The sequence below is a fragment of the Triturus cristatus genome, chromosome 2_2, assembly GCF_964204655.1.
Source record: "Triturus cristatus chromosome 2_2, aTriCri1.1, whole genome shotgun sequence".
Classification (NCBI taxonomy): Eukaryota; Metazoa; Chordata; class Amphibia; order Caudata; family Salamandridae; genus Triturus; species Triturus cristatus.
The window spans coordinates 1,047,268,721-1,047,292,743 of NC_140582.1; the positions used below are offsets into that span (position 1 = coordinate 1,047,268,721).

Genomic DNA, 24,023 nt, shown 5'->3' on the forward strand with positions numbered 1-24,023 from the left:
AGAGCGTTAAGTGCTCTGAGGACATAGGACGGTGTTTTGGAGGTATTGTGGGTGGAGTGGAGGTTAATTCTAGGCAGTAACCGTATTTGACAATATCCTTGACCCACCTGTCCGTGGTGATGGAGTTCCACGTGGACAGGAACCTTTGTAGCCTTCCCCCGACAGGTGTTATGTGGTCGGGAGGAAGGGAGAGGGCGTCACTGTTTGTTGTTGGGGGAGGACCTGGTGTTGCCGTATCCGCGTCCTCTGCCCCCTGTGCTTGAGCCACGATAACCACCCCGGGTGTTTTTATCGTAGGAGCTTTGTGTGTTTCCCTTGTTGTAGGTTTGCTGTGACCCCTGTCCTCTACCTGTTCCTCTATTTCCGGGGCGACGAAAGGAGCCGCTCCGAAAGGACTGCGTTTGGAGAGCCCCCATGGACTTTGAAGTGTCTGTGTCCTTTTTTATTTTCTCTAGGGTGGTGTCAACCTCCGGCCCGAATAAGTAGTCGGGGTTGACAGGCTGGTTGAGGATGTTATTTTGTACCTCCGGTTTGAATCCGGAGATTCGCAACCAGGCGTGTCGTCGCAACATGACGCTAGTGTTTATGGCTCTGGCAGCTGTATCTGCGGCATCCAGTGCACATTTAATGGATGCGTTTGTGAGGAGTTGTCCCTCCCTGATGAGGATCTCTGCACCTTCTTTGAATTGGTCAGGGAGATGTTGGAGTAATTGTTCTAGTGTGTCGTAGTGTGCTCGATCGTAGCGAGCGAGGAGCGCCTGAGTATTGGCAATGCGCCATATGTTAGCTGCCTGGGCCGCAACCCGCTTGCCGGAGGTCTCTAGCACCTTGGACTCTTTGTCCGGGGGAGGAGCATCACCAGTTGTTTGCGAGTGTGCCCGTTTGCGAGCATTCGCAACTACAATGGAATCCAGAGGCAACTGGCCTCTAATGTAGGTAGGGTCCCCAGGCGCCGACCTGTATTTCTTGTCGATCCCGGGGTTTATTACTCTAGCCCTGGTGTGTTCCTTGAAGATGTCCTTTGCTGGTTTGAGGACACCCTTCAACATGGGTTGAGTTTTTATATTCCGTTCTGAGGATGCGAAAGTGTCCATGAGAAAGTCGTCCTCGACGGTGTCAGAGTGGAGTTGCACACCAGGATTGGCCGCAGCACGTTCAATGAGGGCGTTGAATGCGGCAGTGTCCTCTGTGGGAGATGTTTTTGCTCCATAGAGTTGCGGGTCCTGTGTATCCATAGGTGCGCCCGAGTCTACAGGGTCATCCCAAGCTTGGTCAGGGTCCTGTTGGCCTTCAGGGTCCATCTCTCCGGGGTAGGGGACGTGGTCACCCATGTAGTCCTCCAAAACGTCTGTTTCGGAGTGTGTGGGAGAGAAGGACTGTGGATCTTGGTAAGAGAATGGAGAGGTTCGTAAAGAACTGGTTCCCAAGCGACTGGCAGCTTTTTCTTAAGCGGGATCCGGTAGGAGTCCAAAGCTGGCTCGGAAGTTATTCTCCTCTTGTGGAGCATCATCCTGCCGGTGTCGGCGTCGATGATGTGTGATGGAGACGTCTGTGCAGGAGAGCGTTCGGCAGGCGTGAACGTGGTGTGGGTGACCCGTGTTCTGATTTGGAACAGTTTCGAGGCCGTGGATGGCGGCAGGCCAAACGTGATGTTGGCCGGTGCCGAAGAGGCTGTTGGAGCTTTTATCGGCTCGGAGCCTGACGTGTCCTGGAGGACTGCTTTGTGTTTGGTGCGTTGCGCAGCAACGGGCCGCACCTGGAGCGCCATCGATTCCTTTGCGCCGACCGGTTCTGTAGAGGCGGGCGTGGACTTCTTCGGTGCCGATGGGTCATCGAGTCGAGGGGCGGTAATGGCCGTCGACGTCGTTGATGAGTGTGCCTTCGGTGGTGCTGTCGAAGCGGTGTGAGACGCAGCAGGCAGTTTGACCTTTGGTGTCGGCGCCGATAGTTTCGGTGCCGGGAGCAGAGTGGGTTTGGCGGCACCGAAGGTCTTTTTTTCCGTGTGTCGGCGCCGACGTCGGCTGCTGCAAGCTCGGCACCGAAGTCTCGTTTGGTGCGGTCCGTGCCGACGGGTTTTGCTGGCGTCGAAGGTGTGGTGGGCCTCGATCCGACCAGCGTCACTTTCGGTTTCGGTTTCGAAGAAGGGAAACCAGCCGTTTTGGGTAGTAATGGCTGCCGCTGAATGTCCGAGGCCGGGCCAGAGGGCGGGGCCGAAGAACTGCGGGATAGGTGTTGGGTAAGGCCCGAAGGCGATCCCTCGACCGGAGCCACAGACTGGCGCACTGGGATATCCTCAGTCTGTACGGGTAGGCCTTGCTCGTCACCGGAGCTACCTTCTTCGGCCCCTAAGGCCTCATTGTAGTCTCCTACCTCGGTGTCGGCTTCATCTCTGTGAAAGAGTTGTTCTTCGATGTCTTCCGATCCGGAGTCGTGTTCGGAAGCGGGGCTGGAGGGTAGGTTCTCCACGTCTTCGACATCTTCGTCCTCGGCGCTGAAGATGTTTCCCGGGGCCGGTGCCGCTTGCTGCGCTTCGAGTCTTGCTGCTCGTCGATTCCGGAGAGTCTTCTTGGATCGGAATCGGGCACAGGCCATACATGTAGACTCGTAGTGATCCGGTGAAAGGCATTTGTTGCACACCGGGTGGACGTCGATATGGGGATATTTCGCTTTGCATACAGGGCACCGCTTGAATGGTGTCCTCGATTCCATCGTCGATGCCGGGTCGATGGTCGGGTAAGATGCGAAAAAGTTGGTTCTGGAAGTTAGTAAACTAACAAGATACTATCGATACCGATCGGGAACAGTACCGACGCGAACTAAAGGCCTTTTGGCCTGGAACATTTTTTTCCTAACTTGAGTCAAGATAAGCACATCCGAACCCAATGGCGGAAAAAAACAATCTGAGGATGGAGAGGATGCCCATGCGCACTGTAGTCCAGGGGAGGAGTCACCTATCCCAGGATACTTCGAAGACTCTTCCAGGACAACAACGTGCAAACATCCGGACCCAACACTAGGCGGCGATCTATGCACAGATTCAGCAGCCCACATGCCTCGAACGAAAATAAGTTACTTACCTTCAACTGTAGTTCTCCAGCATTGGCATCTTTCATAGATTCACATGCTTGAATTATTCCTCAAAGTGGGAGTCCCACGGTGCCATCGAAAGCTATAGTGAAGAAACCTACATAGAGGTTAATGTTCAAGCCATTCACTTCGTTAGCTTATTCACTTAATTAAAAAAGACCCAAAGTTTAGTCAGACATGCAGCAGCACCCTTTAGAACCTACACCACAGAGGCTCCAGTCTCTCAGATTTACCAGCACAAGTGTGAGGTAGAAGAGAAGGGAGATAAGGGGAGGAGGGGGGCGGGGGTGGGGGGGGGGGGGGGGTGAGCGGGGGTCGCCATGTGAATCTATGAAAGATACCAATACTGAAGTATTACAGTTCAGGGTAAGTAACTCATTTTCTTCTCCAGTTTTGGATCATACATAGATTCACATGCTTGAATCATAATAGTTAACAGTTACCATTTGCAAATACCAACATTACTGTGTTAAAGCGGATGGTGGGAAAGAATTTATTAGAAGTGGGTCACCTTATTGAAATTGATGGCATAATACTGCTCGTCCTATGGCCACATCACATTTGTCAGCAGCATCCAGGCAGTAATGCCGGGTGAAGGTATGTCTGTTGGCATGTTGCTGCCCAGGATATGTACTGCATTGACACACCAGCAAACAAAGTTGTAGAAAAGGCCTTAACTTTGTGGGTTAAGGGTTTTCCTGCTTTTACATGGTGGAATTGAATGGCAGTTGCAATAATTTGTTTGGACACTGAAATTACTTTCCTTAAATTTCCGGAGGGCACAAATAACTGATCCGCTTTCTGAAAATGTTTTGTTCTGTGTAAATATAAATTTATACATCTTTTAATGTCCAGGGTGTTCAGAGATCTCTCTGCCATTATTTGAGAATTGGGAAATCTGAAGGGATCTTTCGTAAGACCTCGGGTTTGGTTCTCAATAAGACATTGTCCCATGTGAATTGAATAAGTGGTTCTTTTGAGGTAAACGCTTGAACGTCAACAACCCTTCTAGCCGATGTTAGTGCCAGAAGTAATGCGGTCTTCCATGAAAGATGTCTTAAGTCTGTTTTGTGAATTGGTTCAAATGGAGCTTTCATTAGTTGACAATACTATGAGATGCCTAGTTGGATGAGGTTCCCTCACTGTAGGAAAGACTCTACAAAGTCTCTAGAGGAGCCGTTTGATGACTCTTGAAGACCAAAGAGAAGCTGATTGATCTGCTCTCCAGAACAAGGAAATCACCGCCAGAAGCACCTTAATAGAAAAGTGTGCAAGACCAGATTTTGCCAAATGTAGAAGATGCAGTAGGATCTGTTTTGGGGATGATGAAATCGGTTGCAAACACCTTTCTTGGCACAAGATATAGAATTGTTTCCACTTGAGCGTATACGTTTTATTGGTGGTGTCTGCTCTGGCCTTCACCATAATCTCCCTGCAGTCTGTGGGGATATTCACATTCTCAAATTCATGGAACTGCGAAGCCAGGCTAACCGATGTAATTGGATTGGGATGGAGTACCTGGCCGTTGTTCGTGAGTAGTGTTGGAATGGGCACCAATTGAAATTGTGGCTGTCCTGGGCACCAATTGAAATTGTGGCTGTCCTGGGCACCAATTGAAATTGTGGCTGTCCTGGAACAAGGAGGAGCTCTGTGAACGCTGAACTGCCTTGGATCAATAAGAATGATCCGGCATATTTCTCTTCTAATTTTCCTAAGAATTCTCAGGATTAATGGGATCGGGGAAAAGGGTATGCAATGATTTTTGATCATCTGATCAAAAACTCATTTCACCTCGACCACTTTTGGTGATGCCACCTTGCTTGATACTGGCATTTTCTGTTGTCCTTCATCGCAAACGGGTCCAGATTTAGTTTGCCTTAGCGAGGAAAGATGGTTTTTAGAATCTGTTGATCTAATTCTCACTCGTGACAACTGGTAGTCATCTGCTTAATGTGTCTGCTAACACGTTGGTTGCTCCGGGCACATGATACGCTCGGTGTGATCTGGTTCTGCAGGGCCCAGTTCCATATTGCTTTTGCCTGTTGCGATATGGCTGATTATCCTGTTCCTCCCAGTTTGTTGAAGTGGTGCTATTGTCTGAGCGGATCAATACGGAACAGCCTGCAACTCTGCGTAGGAATGACAACAGAGCAAGTGCTATGGCTTTGACTTAAAGTAGATTTATATATCTCCTCTTTTCGTAGATGCTTCATTGTCCACTGGCAGATCTTAGAGATGAGTGCTCCAGGAACATATCAATTATGACAATGTCACCTGGGAGAGGAATTTAAGTCCCTTTGCAGCATTTCCACTCTGAATACACCACTGCATGGATGTTATCGTGGTCGAGGGTATTCAAATGATGTCATTGAATGACCCTTGAACAAGTACCCATTGTTTGTCCAGCTCTTCTAGCAATGGGCGCATGTGCAGTCTGCAGTTTGGAATCAGTGGAATGCAAGAGGATTGAATTGCCAGAAGCGACTTGTACAGTCAAACTGAAACGGGCTTCCTTCTTCTGAGTTGTTAGGCTAGTTGTCGAATCTTCGACTTTCCTTCCTATGAGACAAATGCTTAGTCTTGGTTGGTGTCTAGGACTGCACCTAGGAACATCAATCTTGTTGTTGGAATAAGTGATGATTACTACCCGTTTACTGCGAGACCCAGTTTTCTGAATAGTGAGGCATAGTTTGGTATCCACTGCGGCTTGAGACGTTGAAGCTTTTATTAACCAATTGTCCAGGTATGGGAATACCTGCACTCCTTCCAGCCTTAGGTGAGCTGCCAGTGGGGCCAAACATTTGGTAAATATAAGTGGGGCTGATTTCAGTCCAAAAGGGAGAACCTTGAACTGGTAGCAGGTGTCTGCTACCTTGAATCTTAAACACTTTCGAAGTTTGGGTTTAATCTGAACATGCAAATATGCATCCTGGAGGTCGAGAACCGTCATGTGATCCACATGATTGAGAAGATGTAAGATATCTTGCAGGGTGACCATGCAAAAGGACTGTTTTTTCCAAGTATTTGTTGAGCCTCCCAAGATCTAAGATAGGATGCCAGTCTCCTGACTTTTTCCCCTATTAGGAAGAAACGGGAGTAGAAACCGATTCCCTTTCGAGCCTTCGGGACCTCTTCTATTGCACCCTTTATTAGCATGATATATAGCTCTAACCAACAGTTGTTTTAGATGGAGAGTTGGTGTTTCTTTTGTAGGAACATCCAGAGGTTTGCTGATGAATCTGAGTGTATGTCCTCGGGCTATGACATCCAGGACCCATTTAGCTGTTGTAATGAGGTACCATTGCTGGAGGTAGTGGGATACCCTGCAAAGATGTTTCAGAGAGTGGGGGATAATCAGCACCGGTGTGAAGTCACTGCTTCCTCGCTGTATTTCGCCCGCTGGTGGACTATTTCCCTCTTGCTGGCTGCTTGTACACCACTGAAGGTAGTTGCCGATATTGTTGGGCATACAGTGGGCGATATTGACCTATATGATTGAAATCATTCTTGATTAGAGTAGAAGCTTCTGCCTCTAGCTCCTCGAAAGGACTGACTTTTCATGTGCAAAGTTTTTAGGGACTTCTGGTCTGAATGATGTCGCTTTCGGCCAGCCTTGCCTTCAGAGCACTGCTGCTCCGGCTAGTTGCCTGAACCCCGGTTGAGGGGATATCTATGGCACAATCAATTATCTCCGCAGAGGCTCCTTCTCCCTCTTGAAAAATCTACGCATCCACCTTAGCATGTTCTGGTAGGAGGTCTATATATTAAGACACATCAGACCACATCTGTCTGCCAAACATCCCTAAAATCGACAGAGAATTGGCTGCTTAAACTGTGAAGGTTGCCATACTAGTAAAGCGTATGCCAATGAGAGATGACAGAATCTGGGTTGGGGTGGCCCACTAGACATACCGGCGAGTCATCAGATGCCTTGTATTTTTTTTATCTAGTCTAGGCATTATTGCCGACACCAATGCTGTATTTTTCATTGGTCCGATTCCTTCCTGCCAAATGAAGTCCACAATAGGAATAGCTCTAATGGATCTTTTTATGGGCTCTTTAAAAATGTATAGAAAGCAATCTGTCTGCTTGGTGGTCAGAGGAAGCTGCCCTCTCCATAATGTTGAGGAAACCACCGTCATTTGCTGGTTATTCTCAGTCCATCAATTGTGTCTCTTTTGCTTTCTCGCCCTAAGTGCGCCAGATATGCTCAGACGTGAGTCCTGGGCTCACCATGCCACTGGAATCAAGCTATCCTGGCTGATGAGGATGCTGGTTTCCGGTCCAAGGAGGACCTGGCTTGGCAGTTCGGGCTGGACTTTTCCCATGAGGCACAGGGTCAAGACTGATTTGCATATAGCCCGGTCTAAACTGGGGTGGCATGGTGAGCAAAAGAATGATGGATTTAACCCAGATCTCTTGACTGGGGGTGAATGTTTTGATTTGTTCTGCATTCCGTCCATCAATTGTGTCTCTTTTGGTTATTCTACATGTGGCAGAACAGGAGGAAATGGCGTTGTTTTGGAGTACTTATTCCACTAAGTAGGAGTTGAAGCAGGATCTCTTTTTTCTACTGTCCGGATCCTCATCCGAGGTAGCTGGGTCATCTGCTGGAGGGTCCACAAATGTATGTGCCAGGGACAGTAAAAGAGTCACCAGCAGGTGCAATGCAAGTGGTCGAGGAATCTGCATTTATATTTGCAGAGACTGCACAGGCGTCTGTGGTCAAGGTGCAGGATCAGATTCTAACGGTTCAGGGAACCTCTGAAAGTAATCTTCAAGCATGTGCTGGAGGTCGGTTACTAACTCTAGTGGCCTCTGAATGGACTGCTCTTGGTGGCCCTGTTGGCTATGGCAGACTAGTGCTCCTGAGATGTAAAGGCTGTTTGCCCTCATAATATTCAGCACCTTAATATTCATCATACTCTTGGCACTTTATGTGCAATTCAGAGGGGCTATGAGCCACCCCACGAAGGGGCCATCATCTGATTATTCCTCAAGTGAATGCGCATGTGGGAATAGGGAAACTTTACTTGGCGACGTGTGAGCAGGGAGAATCAAGTTCTTGGGCGACATATCTGAGAGTGACATTATTGAGCTGGGCATCAATGGTGTTAATGGTGCCTTTATTGGTGTCAACACTGCCATTAATGTAGGTGTCTTTGTCAACGGTTCTGTCAACGAGGTTTTCTTTGGCGTTTCCACCGTCATATACATTTTCTTAGTGTTGCTGTCGACAAGGGTGTAGAAGTCAATGGTTTAGATTTCAACGAGACTGCTGTCTCCGATGACGATGTCATCATTGACGGGGTTTTGATGACGGTTTCAGCATCAGTGTTGAAGATAAAAGGAACCTTCTCATGCCCCTTTTTTGATGATAGTGCCGTCGTCAACAGCTGATGATCATCTACTCCGATGGAGACAAGGAAACGATCATTGGCTACGCTGGAGTGGTAAACGTCGACATCATGGTCGTGGATGTCATTGATGATATTGATGAGGCTCTCTGCAAAGATGTTGTCCACGGTGTTAAACTCGACAAATAATGGAATTCTGCCTTAGTAATCATGGTCTCCAAAGTAAGATTTTGAGGATTTCTTGAGAGAAATTTCTTTTATAGCCGGAGTTGTGGATTCAGAAGGAACCATTTTGGAAGCTTTTTCTTTTTTGATGGCAAATGCCGTAATTTTTTATGGTGTTTTGATGCCTCATGGTGAGATTTTTTTTTTTTTTTTAAGAGGTTTCTTGGTGGGTCTTAAGGCTCCTTATCATGGGATGTGTCCCTTTTATGGGATATGTCAGTTGTCCATAGAGAGGGAGCTTTCCTTGGATTTTAGTTTTTCTAACCACAACAGCAATCTTCCCTCTCTGTCCTTCAGAGTTTTCAGGGAGAAAGATTGACAAATGTTGCAGTCTGTGAGTGGTAGCTCAGGGTAGAGACAATAAATGCACTCTTTAGGAGGATCTTGAGTGCCTTCTCTTTTTGCCACGTGTCGCATGGCCTGAATAAACCTTTTTTGGGAAGTTCTGACATAGGTGATTTAGTGAGATAATATATTGAATATGCTACTTACCAGTATGCATCTGTTCTTGGCATGTAGGGCTGCTGACATTCATATCTGTGCATAGATCGCCGCCTAGTGTTGGGTCCGGATGTTTGCACGTTGTTGTCCTGGAAGAGTCTTCGAAGTATCCTGAGATAGGTGACTCCTCCCCTGGACCACAGTGCGCATGGGCATCCTCTCCATCCTCAGATTGTTTTTCGCCATTGTGGCAGTGATGGAGTAGATACAGAAAGTGATGACCATGCTTACAGTAATTCTGAGAGCTGCAGCTGCTACAGGCACCGGGGAGGAGGGTGGGCGATATGAATGTCAGCAGCCCTACATGCCAAGAACAGATGCATACTGGTAAGTAGCATATTCAGTTCGAGGCATGTGGGCTGCTGAATTCATATCTGTGCATAGAATATATAGCAGTACCCTCTATTAGCGGCGGCCACCAGTGCCAGCTGCAGCGGTCTGAAAAAGAGTTTTGAGAACAGCCTGTCCTACAGCTGCCTGCTGTTTTGATTGCACATCTACACAATAGTGTTTGGTAAATGTATGTGTAGTGGACCAGGTGGCTGCTCTACATATATCATGCAAAGGAATGTTTCCCAGGAAAGCCATGGAGGCCCCCAACTTACGTGTTGAGTGGGCTCGTGGGGGGAATCGTTAATGTGCGTTTAGCTTTTTGATAGCAAATTTGAATATATTTAACGATCCATCTGGCTATACCTGCTTTGGAGATGGCGTTACCTTTGTGGTGTGGGGCAAAGGCAACGAAAAGTTGTTTTGTTTTCCTGAAGACTTTAGTCCTGTCTATATAGTACATGAGGGCTCTCTTTACATCCAGTGTATGGAGTGCTCTTTCTGCGACAGTTTGTGGGTTTTGAAAGAAAACAGGCAGTTCAATAGTTTGATTCATGTGGAACTGCGATATCACTTTGGGCATGAATTTGGGGTTGGTACGTAGGACGACCCTGTTTGCGTGAACCTGTATGAATGGCTCTTGAATGGTTAGTGCCTGGAGTTCACTAACTCTCCTCAAAGAAGTGATCGCTACTAGGAAAGCTACTTTCCAGGTGAGAAATTGAATCTCGCATGAGTGTAGAGGTTCGAAGGGTGGACCCATCAGGCGTGTGAGGACCAAGTTGAGGTTCCACATTGGAGCTGGTGGGTGGCTTGGAGGAATTACTTGTTTAAGTCCTTCCAAGAATGCTTTGATGGCAGGCACTCTGAATAAAGAGAGGTGCTGCCTGTTCTGGAGATAGGCTGATATTGCGGTCAAATGGACACGTATTGAGGTGTATGCCAGATTGCATCGGTATAGGTGTAAGAGGTAACAAATTATGTGTTGGATGGATGCGTCTAGCGGGTTAATGTCATTGTTATTGCAATAAATTACGAACCTTTTCCATTTGGCTGCATAGCAAGCTCTGGTAGTGGGTCTTCTAGCTTCCTTAATGATGTCCATACAGTCAGGTGGCAGATTCAGGTAGCCAAACTCTAGGACTTCAGGAGCCAGATTGCCAGGTTCAGCTGTTGCGGATCTGGGTGCTGAATCTCTCCATGGTTCTGCGTCAAATGCGCGGGTTTGATCCGCAGCCTTTGATGCGGCACCACGGAAAGTTCGAGAAAGGTGGTGTACCATGGTTGGCGTGCCCATGTTGGAGCAACCAGGTCGAGTGTCAGTGAGTGTTGTCTGAGTTTGCGCGCCACCAGCGGTATCAATGGTGCTGGGGGAAAAGCGTACGCAAATCTGCCGGACCAGTTCATCCATATCGCATTGCCCTGCGACTGCGGATGTGGGAACCTGGCGGCAAAGCTTTGGCATTTTGCGTTTTCGCTTGTGGCGAATAGGTCTATGTCTGGATGACCCCACTGCTGGAAGTACGGTTGGAGTACTGATGGGTGTAACTCCCACTCGTGCATCTGGTGGCTGTGTCTGCTGAGCAGATCCGCCATCTGGTTGTCCTTGCCGGGGAGGTGTTCCGCCATGAGGAACATGTTCCTCTGAATGGCCCACTTCCACATGCTCTGAGCCAGATGAGACAACTGTGGAGAGTGTGTTCCTCCCTGCTTTTGTATGTAGTACATGGCGGTCATGTTGTCCGTCCGGATCAACATGACTTTGTTGCACAAGTGTACTTTGAATGCTTTCATTGCTAGGAAGATTGCCATCAGTTCCAGAAGGTTGATGTGCATCTTCTTTTGTTGTATTGTCCATAGTCCCTGCACTGTGTAATTGAGTACATGAGCTCCCCATCCCTGGAGAGACGCGTCCGCCGTCAGTATTTGTTGAACAGGCTCTTGGAACGGTCGGCCCTTGCAAAGGTTTTGTGGATTCCACCAATGCAGAGAGTTGTATGCCCGACCGCTCACCAACACTAGGTCTTTTAGTTGCCCGTGAGCCTGATTCCATTGACGTGCTAAGCACTCCTGAAGCGGGCGCATATGTAGTCTCGCGTGTGGGACTATGAAGATGCAGGAGGCCATCATGCCTATCAACTGCATGAACACTCGCGCAGGAAGGGAGTGTTGGGGTTTGAACTTGGAAATCAGCATTTGCATGCTGTTGATCCTCACTAAATTTGGCTGAGCTGTGGCTGCCAGAGTGTCTATGGTCGCACCTAGGTACTGTTGTACGTGTGCGGGTTGGAGATGTGATTTTGGGTAATTTAGTGAGAACCCCAGACTGTGAAGAAGGTGAATGGTGCGGGACATGTGGCTGGCACATTGCTGGGCTGACTTTGCCTGAACAAGCCAGTCGTCCAGGTAAGGGTAGACGTGAATGTGTTGCCTCCGTAGATGTGCAGCCACCGTAGCTAGGCACTTTGTGAAAACTCTGGGTGCTGTTGTCACGCCGAAGGGAAGAACCTTGAATTGGTAGTGCTGCCCTTGAATAGTGAACCTGAGATATTTTCTGTGTGAGGGGTGAATGGGTATGTGGAAATACGCATCTTTGAGATCTAGCGTGGCCTCCCCATTTGAGCAGCGGGAGGACTTGTTGTAGGGTGAGCATGTGGAAATGCTCTGAGAGAATGTAGCGGTTGAGGGGTCTCAGGTCTAGGATAGGTCTGAGTGACCCGTCCTTTTTTGGTATTAAAAAGTACAGGGAGTACACCCCCGTGCCTTGCTCGTGGACGGGTACGACCTCTATTGCGCCTTTTTCCAGCATACTTAGCACTTCCTGCTGTAATAGCGCTAAGTGCTTTGAGGACGGTGTTTTGGCGGTATTGTGGGTGGAGTGGAGGTTAATTCTAGGCAGTAACCGTGTTTGACAATATCTTTGACCCACCTGTCCGTGGTGATGGTGTTCCACATGGACAGGAACCTTTGTAGCCTTCCCCCGACAGGTGTTATGTGGTCGGGAGGAAGGGAGAGGGCGTCACTGTTTGTTCTTGGGGGAGGACCTGGTATTGCCATATCCGCGTCCTCTGCCCTTTGTGCTGGAGCCACGATTCCCACCCCGGGTGTTTTTATCGTAGGTACTTTGTGTGTTGCCCTTGTTGTAGGTTTGCTGTGACCCCTGTCCTCTGCCTGCTCCTCTATTTCCGGGGCGACGAAAGGAGCCACTCCCGAAAGGTCTGTGTTTGGAGAGCCCCCATGGACTTTGCAGTATCTGTGTCCTTTTTTATTTTCTCTAGGGTGGCTTCAACTTCTGGCCCGAATAAGTAGTCGTGGTTGACCGGCTGATTGAGGATGTTATTTTGAACCTCAGGTTTGAATCCGGAGATTCGTAACCAGGCGTGTCGTCGTAGCATGACGCTGGTGTTTATTGCTCTGGCAGCTGTATCTGCGGCATCCAGTGCACACTTAATGGATGCGTTTGTGAGTAGTTGTCCCTCCCTGATGAGGATCTCTGCCCCCTCTTTGTATTGGTCAGGGAGATGTTGGAGTAGGGTTTCTAATGTGTCATAGTGTGCGCGATCGTAGAGAGCTAGGAGCGCCTGTGTATTGGCAATACGCCATATGTTAGCTGCCTGGGCTGCAACCCGTTTGCCGGAGGTCTCTAGCACCTTGGACTCTTTGTCCGGGGGAGGAGCATCCCCAGTTGTTTGCGAGTGCGCCCGTTTGCGAGCATTTGCGACGACGATGGAATCCAGAGGCAACTGGCCTCTAATGTACGTAGAGTCCCCAGGCGCCGACCTATATTTCTTGTCGATCCTGGGGTTTATCACTCTTGCCCTGGTGGGTTCTTTGAAAATGTCCTTTGCTGGTTTGAGGACACCTTTCAACATGGGTAGAGTTTTGATATTCCTTTGAGGATGCGAAAGTATCCATTAGAAAATCGTCCTCGATTGTGTCAGAGTGGAGTTGCACACCATGATTTTCCGCAGCACGTTCAATTAGGGCGTTGAATGCGGCAGTGTCCTCTGTGGGAGACGTTTTTGCGCCATAGAGCTGAGTGTCCTGTGTATCCACAGGTGCACCTGTGTCTACAGGGTCATCCCAAGCCTGGTCAGGGTCCTGTTGGCCCTCAGGGTCCATCTCTCTTGGGTAGGGGATGTCGTCACCCATATAGTCCTCCAAAACGTCGGTGTCGGAGTGTGTCGGAGAGAAGGACTGTGGATCTGGGTAGGAGGTATGGAGACGTTCGTAAAGAACTGGTTCCGAATCTGCTGGCAGCTTTTTCTTTAGCGGGATCCGGTAGGAGTCCAAAGCGTGTTCGGAAGATATCCTCCGCTTGTGGAGCATAATTCTGCCGGTGTCGGCATCGATGATGTGGGACGGTGACGTCTCCGTAGGAGAGCGTTCGGCAGGTGTGATCCTAGTTTGGGTGACACGAGTTCTTATTTCGAACATTTTTGGCGCCGTAGATGGTGGCAGGCCAAAAGTGATATGGGGTGTTGCTGGAGAAGCTTTTTGAGCTTTTTTCGGCTCGGGGCCAGACGTGTCCTGGAAGGCTGCCTTTTCCTTGATGCGTTGCAAGGACTCTGCACCTTGTCGCACCTGGAGCGCCGACGGTTGTTTGGCGCCGAGCGGTTCTGTAGAGGCAGGCGTGGGCTTCTTCGGGGCCACGGGGTCATCGAGTCGAGGAGAGGCTGTAGCCGTCTACGGCGTCGATGATTGGGCCTTAGGTGCTGCTTTCGAAGTGGTGTGCGACGCAGCGGCCATTTTGACCTTCGTGGCCGGAGCCGATTGTTTCGGTGCCGGGTGCCGAGGCGGTTTGTCGGTACCGATGGCCTTTTTCCGTGTGTCGGCGCCGACGTCGGCTGCTGCGAGTTCGGCACCGAAGTCCCGTTTGGTGCGGTCGGTGCCGACGGGTTTTGCTGGCGTCGAAGGTGTAGTGGGCTTCGATCCGACCAGTATCACTTTCAGTTTCGGTTTCTGTGGAACCGACAAGACTTTTGGTTTCGGTTTCGAGGAAGGGAAACCAGCCGTTTTGGGTCCTAATGGCTGTCGCTGAATGTCCGAGGCCGGGCCCGAGGGCGGGGCCGAAGAACTGCGGGATAGGTCTTGGGTAAGGCCCGAAGGCGATCCCTCGACCGGAGCCATAGACTGACGCACTGGGATATCCTCCGTCTGTACGGGTAGGCCTTGCTCGTCACCGGAGCCACTTTCTTCGGCCCCCAAGGCCTCATCGTAGTCTCCTACCTCGGTGTCGTCTTCATCTCTGTGAAAGAGTTGTTCTTCGATGTCTTCTGATCCGGAATCGTGTTCGGAAGCGGGGCTGGAGGGTAGGTTCTCCACGCCTTCCACATCTTCGTCCTCGGCGCTGAAGATGTTGGTCGGGGCCGGTGCCGCTTGCTGCGCTTCAAGTCTCGCTGCTCGTCGATTCCGAAGAGTCTTCTTGGATCGGAATCGGGCACAGGCCATACATGTGGATTCGTCGTGATCCGGTGAAAGGCATTTGTTGCACACCGGGTGGACGTCGACATGGGGATATTTCGCATTGCAAACAGGACACCGCTTGAATGGTGTCCTCAATTCCATCGTCGATGGTGTCGATGGTCGATGCGAAAAAGTTGTATCAGAAGTTAATAAACTAACAAGTAACTGTCGATACCGATCGGGAACAGTACCGACGCGAACTAAAGGCCTTTTGGCCTGAAAAAAGTTTTTCCTAACTTGAGTCAAGATAAGCACATCCGAACCCAATGGCGGAAAAAAACAATCTGAGGATGGAGAGGATGCCCATGCGCACTGTGGTCCAGGGGAGGAGTCACCTATCTCAGGATACTTCGAAGACTCTTCCAGGACAACAACGTGCAAACATCCGGACCCAACACTAGGCGGCGATCTATGCACAGATATGAATTCAGCAGCCCACATGCCTCGAACAAATTATATATCTGCCTTGAAGATTATCTTCTTGAATGTAGCTGTGTTGAAGGAAAAACTGAGCAAAGCTCGGGGAGATTCCCATCACACGACGTGCTGTAGAAAGTCTGAGACTGGAGCCTCTGTATGCCAGTGTTAGTTTCCTGCCAGACTCTTTCCATGCCCTCAGATGCAGAGCACAAAGCAAACAGTTGACAAATGTGGAAGCTATTCAGAAAGCAAAAAGGGATCAATTGATAGAATGGAGAGCAGTGAGGAATCTGCGGTTAGAATATCCACCGAAAAGGAGTTACCAAAGGTTAAAATTGCTCTACTGATGGAAACTTCCAACCACAGATTGCTCACCTTTAGACTAAATACTAAAGCAGTACCTTCTTGAATGTGCGTGGTCCATGAAGTAGGCTCAGGTAAGAAAATGCCATTTCCGTCTGACCTAGCTGTCGGTGGTGCTTAGTGGATGAGTGCATGGACACCCAAGGAGGTCCTATGGAGACCAGGGGCGCTGTAGTGAAATCGAAGTGCAACCTCAGTCAAAGTCAGTTACAGATTCTCGCCAGGTGTCTGCACCATAATTGATAAAGTAAAGAAGGATGTGGGATTTTTTTTATAGAAAGTGGCAGGATGGTGTTGAGTCCTGATTTCACATGAACTTTGTTGTACTTTCTTGTCTTAGACTGCTAAGATGCCTTCTTGAAAAAGCGGACTTGAGAGTGGGAGCAGTCCCGATTCCACACCTTCGACTTGAAGCAGAACTTACGGGAGGCCTTTATCACCTTCAGGATGCATAGGGAGCAATCCTTGAACGACTGACAAGCTCCAAAGATGCATGTCAAGCGGGTTTGTGACCGGCATCTGTTTTGGGAGTCATCAAAAGACTGACAAAAGTGCATCTAATCTGTGTCCAAAGGAGTGGAAAGAAAGGAAGTTGTGTCGGCGTGCAAAGAATGCTTACATGTGGCTCTGCTTTGTCACTTCCAAAGTGGAACAAAGCCAACTAAAAAGATAAGAGGGAGGCTCAATATTAGATAGGATGTTGCAGGGATTCTGCACATACACAGAACTATACGGAGAAAAAACAGGACCTTAGTTTATAGAGGTGTACCAACCTACCACATTAGTGCCCAAAATCCCAATACCTACTAGCTATAGTGTCTCGTTCGTTCTCCAATTATCACGAAGCTACAAATGATTAGACAACCCAGAACACAACAATCCCGACTCTCTCAGGAATCGCGGGAGCGAAACATACTCTTTCGCTTACTAACTCATACTTGTCTACAATAAGATTAGCAGAGTCACTGAATATAGTTCAAAATGTTTATTTTAACTATCGTGCTCTACAATACAATATACGAGCCACTACCAGCAGCAAAATGCATAATCTCACCACAGTTAGCATTGTTACAATTCCATAGAATACAAAGGGAGAAGCGATGGGGCATATTTCTCTCAAAGTTTCGATGCAAAAGAAATTGCTTCACAGGCCGAAATGGGAAGTTCACAGATATTACATGTAAAACTGTTTTTAAATACAATGGAAATTCCTCCTCCCTGCTTCCCAATCCTGTCCCACCTTACTATCGAGTAGTAAGATTGTAGGGCCACAATGACATTCAGGATGGAATCCTCATGTAACTATGTCCGTCAGAAACACTGCATCAGGTGCATGGTCAACATCAAAGTTAACAAAAAAATCTTGTTGGTCGCGTGGTAGCAACTGAACATGGGTACAAAGAAAAGCAAAGCTTAGTTTCAGTCTTTATACTTATGAATGTGGACATCCTTCTCCCTTCAGCAGAGTATACACTAACGGCTCCTTGGTCCCTTGCAGACAGACATCCAGCACATTAAGGGAGAAGTTACAGAATGTACATGCTCGTGTGTCCCTTATTAAAGGATGAACAGCATGTATCCAAACATCCCGGTTGCAGAGCTCTTGGCCAATCCGCTGAATAAACCTTAACATCTGACTCTCTCCTCCCCCCCCCCACCCCCCTCCCCCCCCCACTCCCCTCACCCCCCCCCCCCCCCCTCCGACTAGGTCCCTGACTCTGGTCAGATGCAGATGGGCTTGCCTTTGGCGCAACAGTAGTGCATCAGCTGCACGCCTCCATGTCTGGGCCATGTTTAAGTAGAGGAGTGGCCCAGGTACACTGAACAACTGGCCCACTCACTGGGTGAGTAACGTGTTTTTGCCAAGAGCTGCAATATGCACGTGACAAAAGGCCGACCGACCAAAGTCCGATCAGTCTGCAGTTAGGCTTTTAAAAATAAACTGAAATAAATGCAATCCCGCTCCCTCCCAGTAACAAAATTGCCATACTTAAAAATGGTTGCCTCAATATAAAGAAGTTGTTTGGTAGCGGTGCTCTAACTGGCACCTTACCTGGCGCTTGTTTGTGATGTATACCGAGTTGAGTAATGGATAGCTTGAATACTAGACAGTAAGGCGTATTTTGTGTAAGGCACAATGTTTGTTCAGTTGATGAGAAACGCAGATCATAAAAGCTGGTTATAGTGATTTCAGTACATTCACCTTGAGTGTGCCCTAAATACCCATTTGGAAATGCCAGGATGAAGGTGAATATATTTCACAGGCAACCAAATGCAAGCAATCAATACAAATTTAAAAATATAGATAAAAAAGGCTATAGAGAAAACCTTGGATATACAGATGCCAGTTTGTCTCAAGAGAACAAACTACTCAGTTTTGATCAATGAAAAAGTCAGATAAGTGAGAACATGGAGTAAAAAAAAGCATGCATGACTAGTATAAAATATTACACTATTTACAACAAACCAAGTAAATCTCTTACCTGGGACTTGCTGTTCCATTCTCTAGGGTATTTAAGTATGCTGAAACAGTACTAGCTACACACACGTCCCCTTCAGAGGCTTCATCACCACTACTTAACACACAGCTGTCAGGATGCCCTCGAGTTGTTCGATTTCTTCTCCTTCTGCTGCGCCTTTCTAAATAAATAAGCAAAATACACTTGTATTTTCGTCTTTCATAAACTGCAATTGTTGTTATGAATCTATAACCTTTTCACATACTGCCTGACAAATGGTTTGCCTACTCTGAATGGTAGCACATTCATACATTGTTCAAGAAAAGAACCAGTCTACCAGTGAGACCTTAAAATAATAAAGCAACACAGTATTAAAAAAGAAATACTGTGATTCTACTTTCATTCATATGACCTGTTCGAATAGGTGACGAATTAAATTAGTTTTGGTACATATGCGGGGATCTGCATTAACTGGAGTAATTCCATTACATCCCACTGACACACTGGCCCCCGCCGGGAGATTAGGGTAGCCCCCTGAAATGGGAACTGATAGGTTTTACATATTTGGATATCTACTTCACCACAAATCAAGAAATTTAGAGTGAACGTAGGCGATTATAAAAGAGCGAAAGAACACTGGCAGAAGCTTTCCCTACCCATTCTATGCTCTGCTGCCCTGTATAAAAAGATTTACTTGCCTAAGTTTCTCTATATAGTACAAAATATGCCCTTTGAGGTCCTGGACAGGTTCTTTCGAGAGGTGAATACAGTGACAAGACCGCTGTTGTGGGATGGGTGCATGCCAAGGATAGCCCTCTCCTGTAGGAAGCTGGCTCTGTATATACTATACCAAAATGAGGTATAGTGTGCACAGAGTCCAGTGGAACTCCAAAGGTAGGCAGAGGTAATAGTAGATAGCCCCTGTCTATTTGTGGTAGTGTGGGCGAGCAGTGAGGCTTTACCAGAGGGTAGTGTTAAGGATTTGTTGTACACACTCAGGAACGAAATGAGGTCACCCACTCAGACTGAACTCAGACCAATTTGTTTGTATAAAAAGTATTTAGTTATTTTATTTCTTAGAACCAAGTCAAGCCTAGTGCAGGTAAGTAAAATAATACTTTGCAAAATCTTATGCAATTATTTACAGTTGAATGCAGGCTCAAATGCAGTTGGTTGAATTACAAGTAAGCCAACAGTTTAAAATTACTTTCCAGTTACTTTACAGATTACTGTGCATGTTATTTTTTAGATTGCTTTTTAGACTACTTTTGCTCATCAGTGTGATATGCCTAGATATCACACAGACATTTCCTAGACAAAAGGTAAGTAAATCACTTTTAGTAGCGTTGCAGTTTTTCAGTGTTTCATACAAACCAACTCCACAGTCAATGTAATCCTATGGAAGGAAAGGAAGTTTACAGTTTGCAGGTAAGTACTTATTTGTGGAAGTTGGCATTCGGGGGTTAAAACCAGGGTTCCCCCAGGGTCGAGGATGCACTCTCAGAAAACCCTCCCCGGCACTAGGGCGGCCGGATGCACAGAGCGGAGGTCCAATGTTATCCCATGCGGGATAGGAGGCCACCGGTTGGTGGCTTCTTATGAGTAGGCCACAAGATTGTGAGAGCAAAGCTCCTAGTGTTAGGCTCAGGACAAAGGGTGATCAGAGTTAGCACCCAAAGTACACCTGCAGGTTCACAGGGGCGACTGGGTGCAGGGTGCTGTTTTGGCGTCAGGTGCCCTGTTGAATTCAATGTGGATTCTTTGGTTGCAACAAAAACTGCAGGCTCGGGGACAAAGATCTTCTGGAGGGAACCACCGGTTAGAGAGGTAAGCTGGGATGCTTGGACACGGTCGGTTGGGCCACCGAAGGCGGTGGGACGTCGGGTGCAGGGGTGTCTTTAGGCGTCGGGTTTTCTTACCAGCTCCGGTCGCGGGGATCCTCCAGGAGTGGAGCCCTCACAGACTTTCTGCAATGAAATGGCCATCTTTTTTACCACTAAGGTTGCAGATATTTACGCTTCATTTGAAAATGACATCAGAACTGAACATAGAGGTGACAGCAGGAAAGAAGTACTGTCGCACCCTAATCCTGACTCCTTCCCTTGTTTCTCACCTGTTTCACATCAGGACGTGATTACAATCATCTCCACTATTAAATCAGGCTCCCCCTTGGACCCCTGTCCTCCGTCCGTGATGCAGAAACTCACAGAAGTGATCTCCCTCCCTTTGATGGAAATCTGCAATAATATATTCCTAACAGGCCAATTTCCTAGTATATGGAAGAAGGCTGTTATTAAACCCCTCTTAAAAAAACCTTCCTTAGATCCTACTGCTGTCGCAAGTTACAGACCGATTGCGTGCCTGCCCTTTCCTGCCAAAGTATGCGAATATCTGATGAATCAGCAGCTCTCAGAGTTCGTCGAGACCCACCAACTTCTCGACGAAACGCAGTTTGGGTTCAGGAAAGGGCATGGAACAGAGACTGCCTTGATAAAGGCCTCTGATGAGATCAGGACGATCATGGATCAGGGAGGGGCGGCTGTTCTTATCCTTTTGGATCTGTCAGCAGCCTTTGACACGGTCGACCATGTCACTCTTGTCGACCGTGTCACAGCTCTGGGGATAAATGGTCGGGCCAAGGATCTTATTTCATCCTTCCTGGCAAACCGTACCCAGACAGTAAGGCTCGGAGACTTTTATTCTCCCATCTCTGCACTCCCTTGTGGAGTCCCACAAGGCTCCTCGCTAAGTCCTATGCTTTTCAACATCTATGTAGCGGACTTAGCGAGGATAATAAAGGCCTATGGGATACAGTTAACATCGTACGCAGACGATACCCAGCTGGTGCTGGGTATCCATAAGGATGGCCTTACTGTAGCAGCCAACTTCCAGAAAGCTATGCTCGAGGTCAGTACTTGGATGGCCTTGAATTGCCTCAGGCTTAACTCGGACAAGACCGAGATCATGACCTTTGGAAAACTTTCCCCTGAATGGTCCCTCGGTTGGTGGCCAGAAAAGCTCGGCCATCCACCTGTCCCAGTGGAAAAAGCCAGAAATCTGGGAGTGATTTTTGACAACAAGCTGGTCTTTGACCTCCATATCAATAAGGTTGTGTCATCTTCATTTTACATCTTGAAAAAGATTAAGAAGCTGCTACCATATCTCCCTCCGTCAGCTGGGAAGACTCAGGTCTCTACCTTAGTCTTCTCAAAAATAGATTATGGGAACGCTCTCTTCCTCCATACTCAGAAGCGTGTCATAACGAAGCTGCAATCTATTCAGAACGCGGCTGCTAGGATTCTCCTCAACATCCCTCGCCGCAAATCTACCACCCTTGGTATTCGTCAGCTTCATTGGCTGAGAGTTGAGAGCCGCGTTAAATTCAAGGCCCTCTGTATTGCTTATAAGGCCATACATGGCACTGGACCCAGATTCCTGATCGAAGCTTTTCAGTTCTATACCCCCAGAAGGCAATTAAGATCGGCCAATACCAGCCTTTTGCCGGTGCCACGTACAAGATCAGTCTCCTGGGGCGACAGGCGCTTTCTCGTGGCCACTCCAAAACTTTGGAACCTCTTGCCAATTGCCATTAAAGCCGCTCCGAATCTGATTAGTTTCCGTAGGCTTTTGAAAACATGGTTGTTTAACCAGTGAGAAGACGGTAGGATGATGAACTTTAGTTGCTCCACAGCGCCGAGACACCTTCGGGTATTTGTCGCGCTATAAAAGTTGCGTAAATAAATAAATAAATAAGAAAGGGGATGTAGATGTCGATTGGAGATTCGAGTCAGGTCAGAGGTCACAGGCCAGGCTCGCCAGGGAGAACTCCTCGTGGTGTTGGGCCACTTTAATCTCGGGCAGTGGGCGTTGGGTGCAAAGTGGTGCAGACTCGCAGATTTGGCCAGAACCAGAGTCTGTGGGTGAGCCAATCCGGTGCTCACAGGAGACAAAAGTATTGGTTTTGGAAGGCAGGGTAGGTCCTTTAAGTTCATGAGGGCTGCTGGCTGCATGACACACCGGGATTTCGCTGGAGCAGGTGCGAGGTGGGGTCAGGCCGGTAGGACTGGGGCCAAGTCAGTGGGCATCCTCTTCTTATTAGTTCAGCACGGCTTCTTCGGTCCTTCTCTTCTTCTGGTCGGTTCTTGTCTGAGGAAGCAAGGTTTGGGGTTGCCCCTAAATATTAGATTTGGGGGCGTTACAGGCAAGTAAAAGTCTTGACAAATGGGTCCCTTCCTTGGGGTGGGTACACCTCCTATTATGCCACCCTCCAGTGGGAGGAAGTCATATGGCTCTGTGGTTGGCTGGGTCCCCCATATGCAAGATGGCAAGGACAGAGATGTGCTTCACCTCGCCTCCCCCACCTGAGGGGTGGGTTTGGAAAACGTGGACACACGTCCCTTCCTCACTTTGTTTTCCCACAGATTCTTCTGCCTGAAGTGGGGGCCAGAACAAGTGGGGGACAGTTGCTGGAAGCAGCAAATGGCTGGGGTAGCTCACAAAGGCGACAGGCCTTTAAAGCTTCTCCTTCTTGGACCCTGGTCATCCGGGGGGGGAGAAGGCTTGGCACCTCGTCCCAGGATGTGCATTGTTTCAGGGATAGCAGCAGGCTCTTGTCCAGGGATCCAAAAACATGTCTGGTAGTGGCAGCTGGCAGGCAGTCACGCAGCCAGGACACTAGCGGTAGGTCGTTTTTCAGGGGGAATCTCTAAGATGCCCTCTGAGTGCATTTCTTTAAATTAAATACAATACTGGCATCAGTGTGGGTTTAATGTTCTGAAAAGTTTGATACCGAACTTCCCAGTTTTCAGTGAAGCCATTATGGTGCTGTGGAGTTTGTAATGACAAACTCCCAGTACAATATACTCTTAATTGCATTACTGCACATACAATGTCTAAGAATTGGCTTAGACACTGTAGAGGTACAGGGCTCATGCACCTGTACCCTCACCCCTGGTATAGAGCACCCAGCCAGAGGGGTGGCTGACCTATGCCAGGGCAGTAGGTTGTAGGCATGGCTCACAGGAATGTGCAAGTGTAAATTAACGGTATACACCGTTGTGGTAAACAAACAATTTATACAATGTAACCCGAAGTTAAAGGAAGCTTGTATGGAAGAAAACAAGTTACTTACCTGTAACTACAGTTATCCAGTATTGGTATCTTTCATAGATTCACATGCCTGAATCATTCCCCGTCGCCGAGGCGGGAGTCCCCGGTAAATAAAAAGTAGTGCCAAAATGCTAGTAGTAGTAGTAGACCCAAAGAAAAGGCCTAAAGCCTATATCTTAGTAGCCTGTCTACCTCATTATGCAAAAGAACCAAGAATTTGGTAACAACCAATCCGAAACCAGCACCCTTCTAGAACCCTCTCAGCAGAGCCAGTTCTCCTCAGATTTTCGTAGCACATGTGGGAAGTAAACGTCCCAAAATTTATAGAACTGACTCTAAGGCGAGGAGGGTGGGTGCATGTGAATCTATGAAAGATACCAATACTGGATAACTGTAGTTACAGGTAACTTGTTTTCTTATCCAGTATTGGGGTATCTTTCATAGATTCACATGCCTGAATCAGAATAGCGAGCAGTATACCAAGTATACAGTCGTTTGCGGATGGTGGGAGACTAGTGCTGATACTCCCTAGTTGCATCCACAGCTACAGCTACAAGAGGTATAAGAAAAAGAATCTTAAAATTCGAAACATGCAATCTATAAAGAGAAAACAGCATGTAATGCAATAACATTAAAAATGAAAGCAAATCATTATTGTAAAACATTGCATTGTCATATCAAAAGATATCAACATATTACATGTTAA

General features: G+C 47.9%; 1 protein-coding gene across 10 annotated transcripts in view; it reads right to left on the reverse strand.

Annotated features, from left to right (window-relative positions):
* RNF4 (ring finger protein 4) overlaps positions 1-24,023 on the reverse strand; it is a 265,770-nt gene that overhangs the window by 49,656 nt on the left and 192,091 nt on the right. For all 10 annotated transcript variants that reach the window (XM_085642535.1, XM_085642538.1, XM_085642539.1 and 7 more), the window contains one exon: positions 18,233-18,389. In XM_085642535.1, coding sequence (XP_085498661.1) covers positions 18,233-18,389 — 157 coding nt within the window. The remainder of the gene's footprint in view (positions 1-18,232; positions 18,390-24,023) is intronic.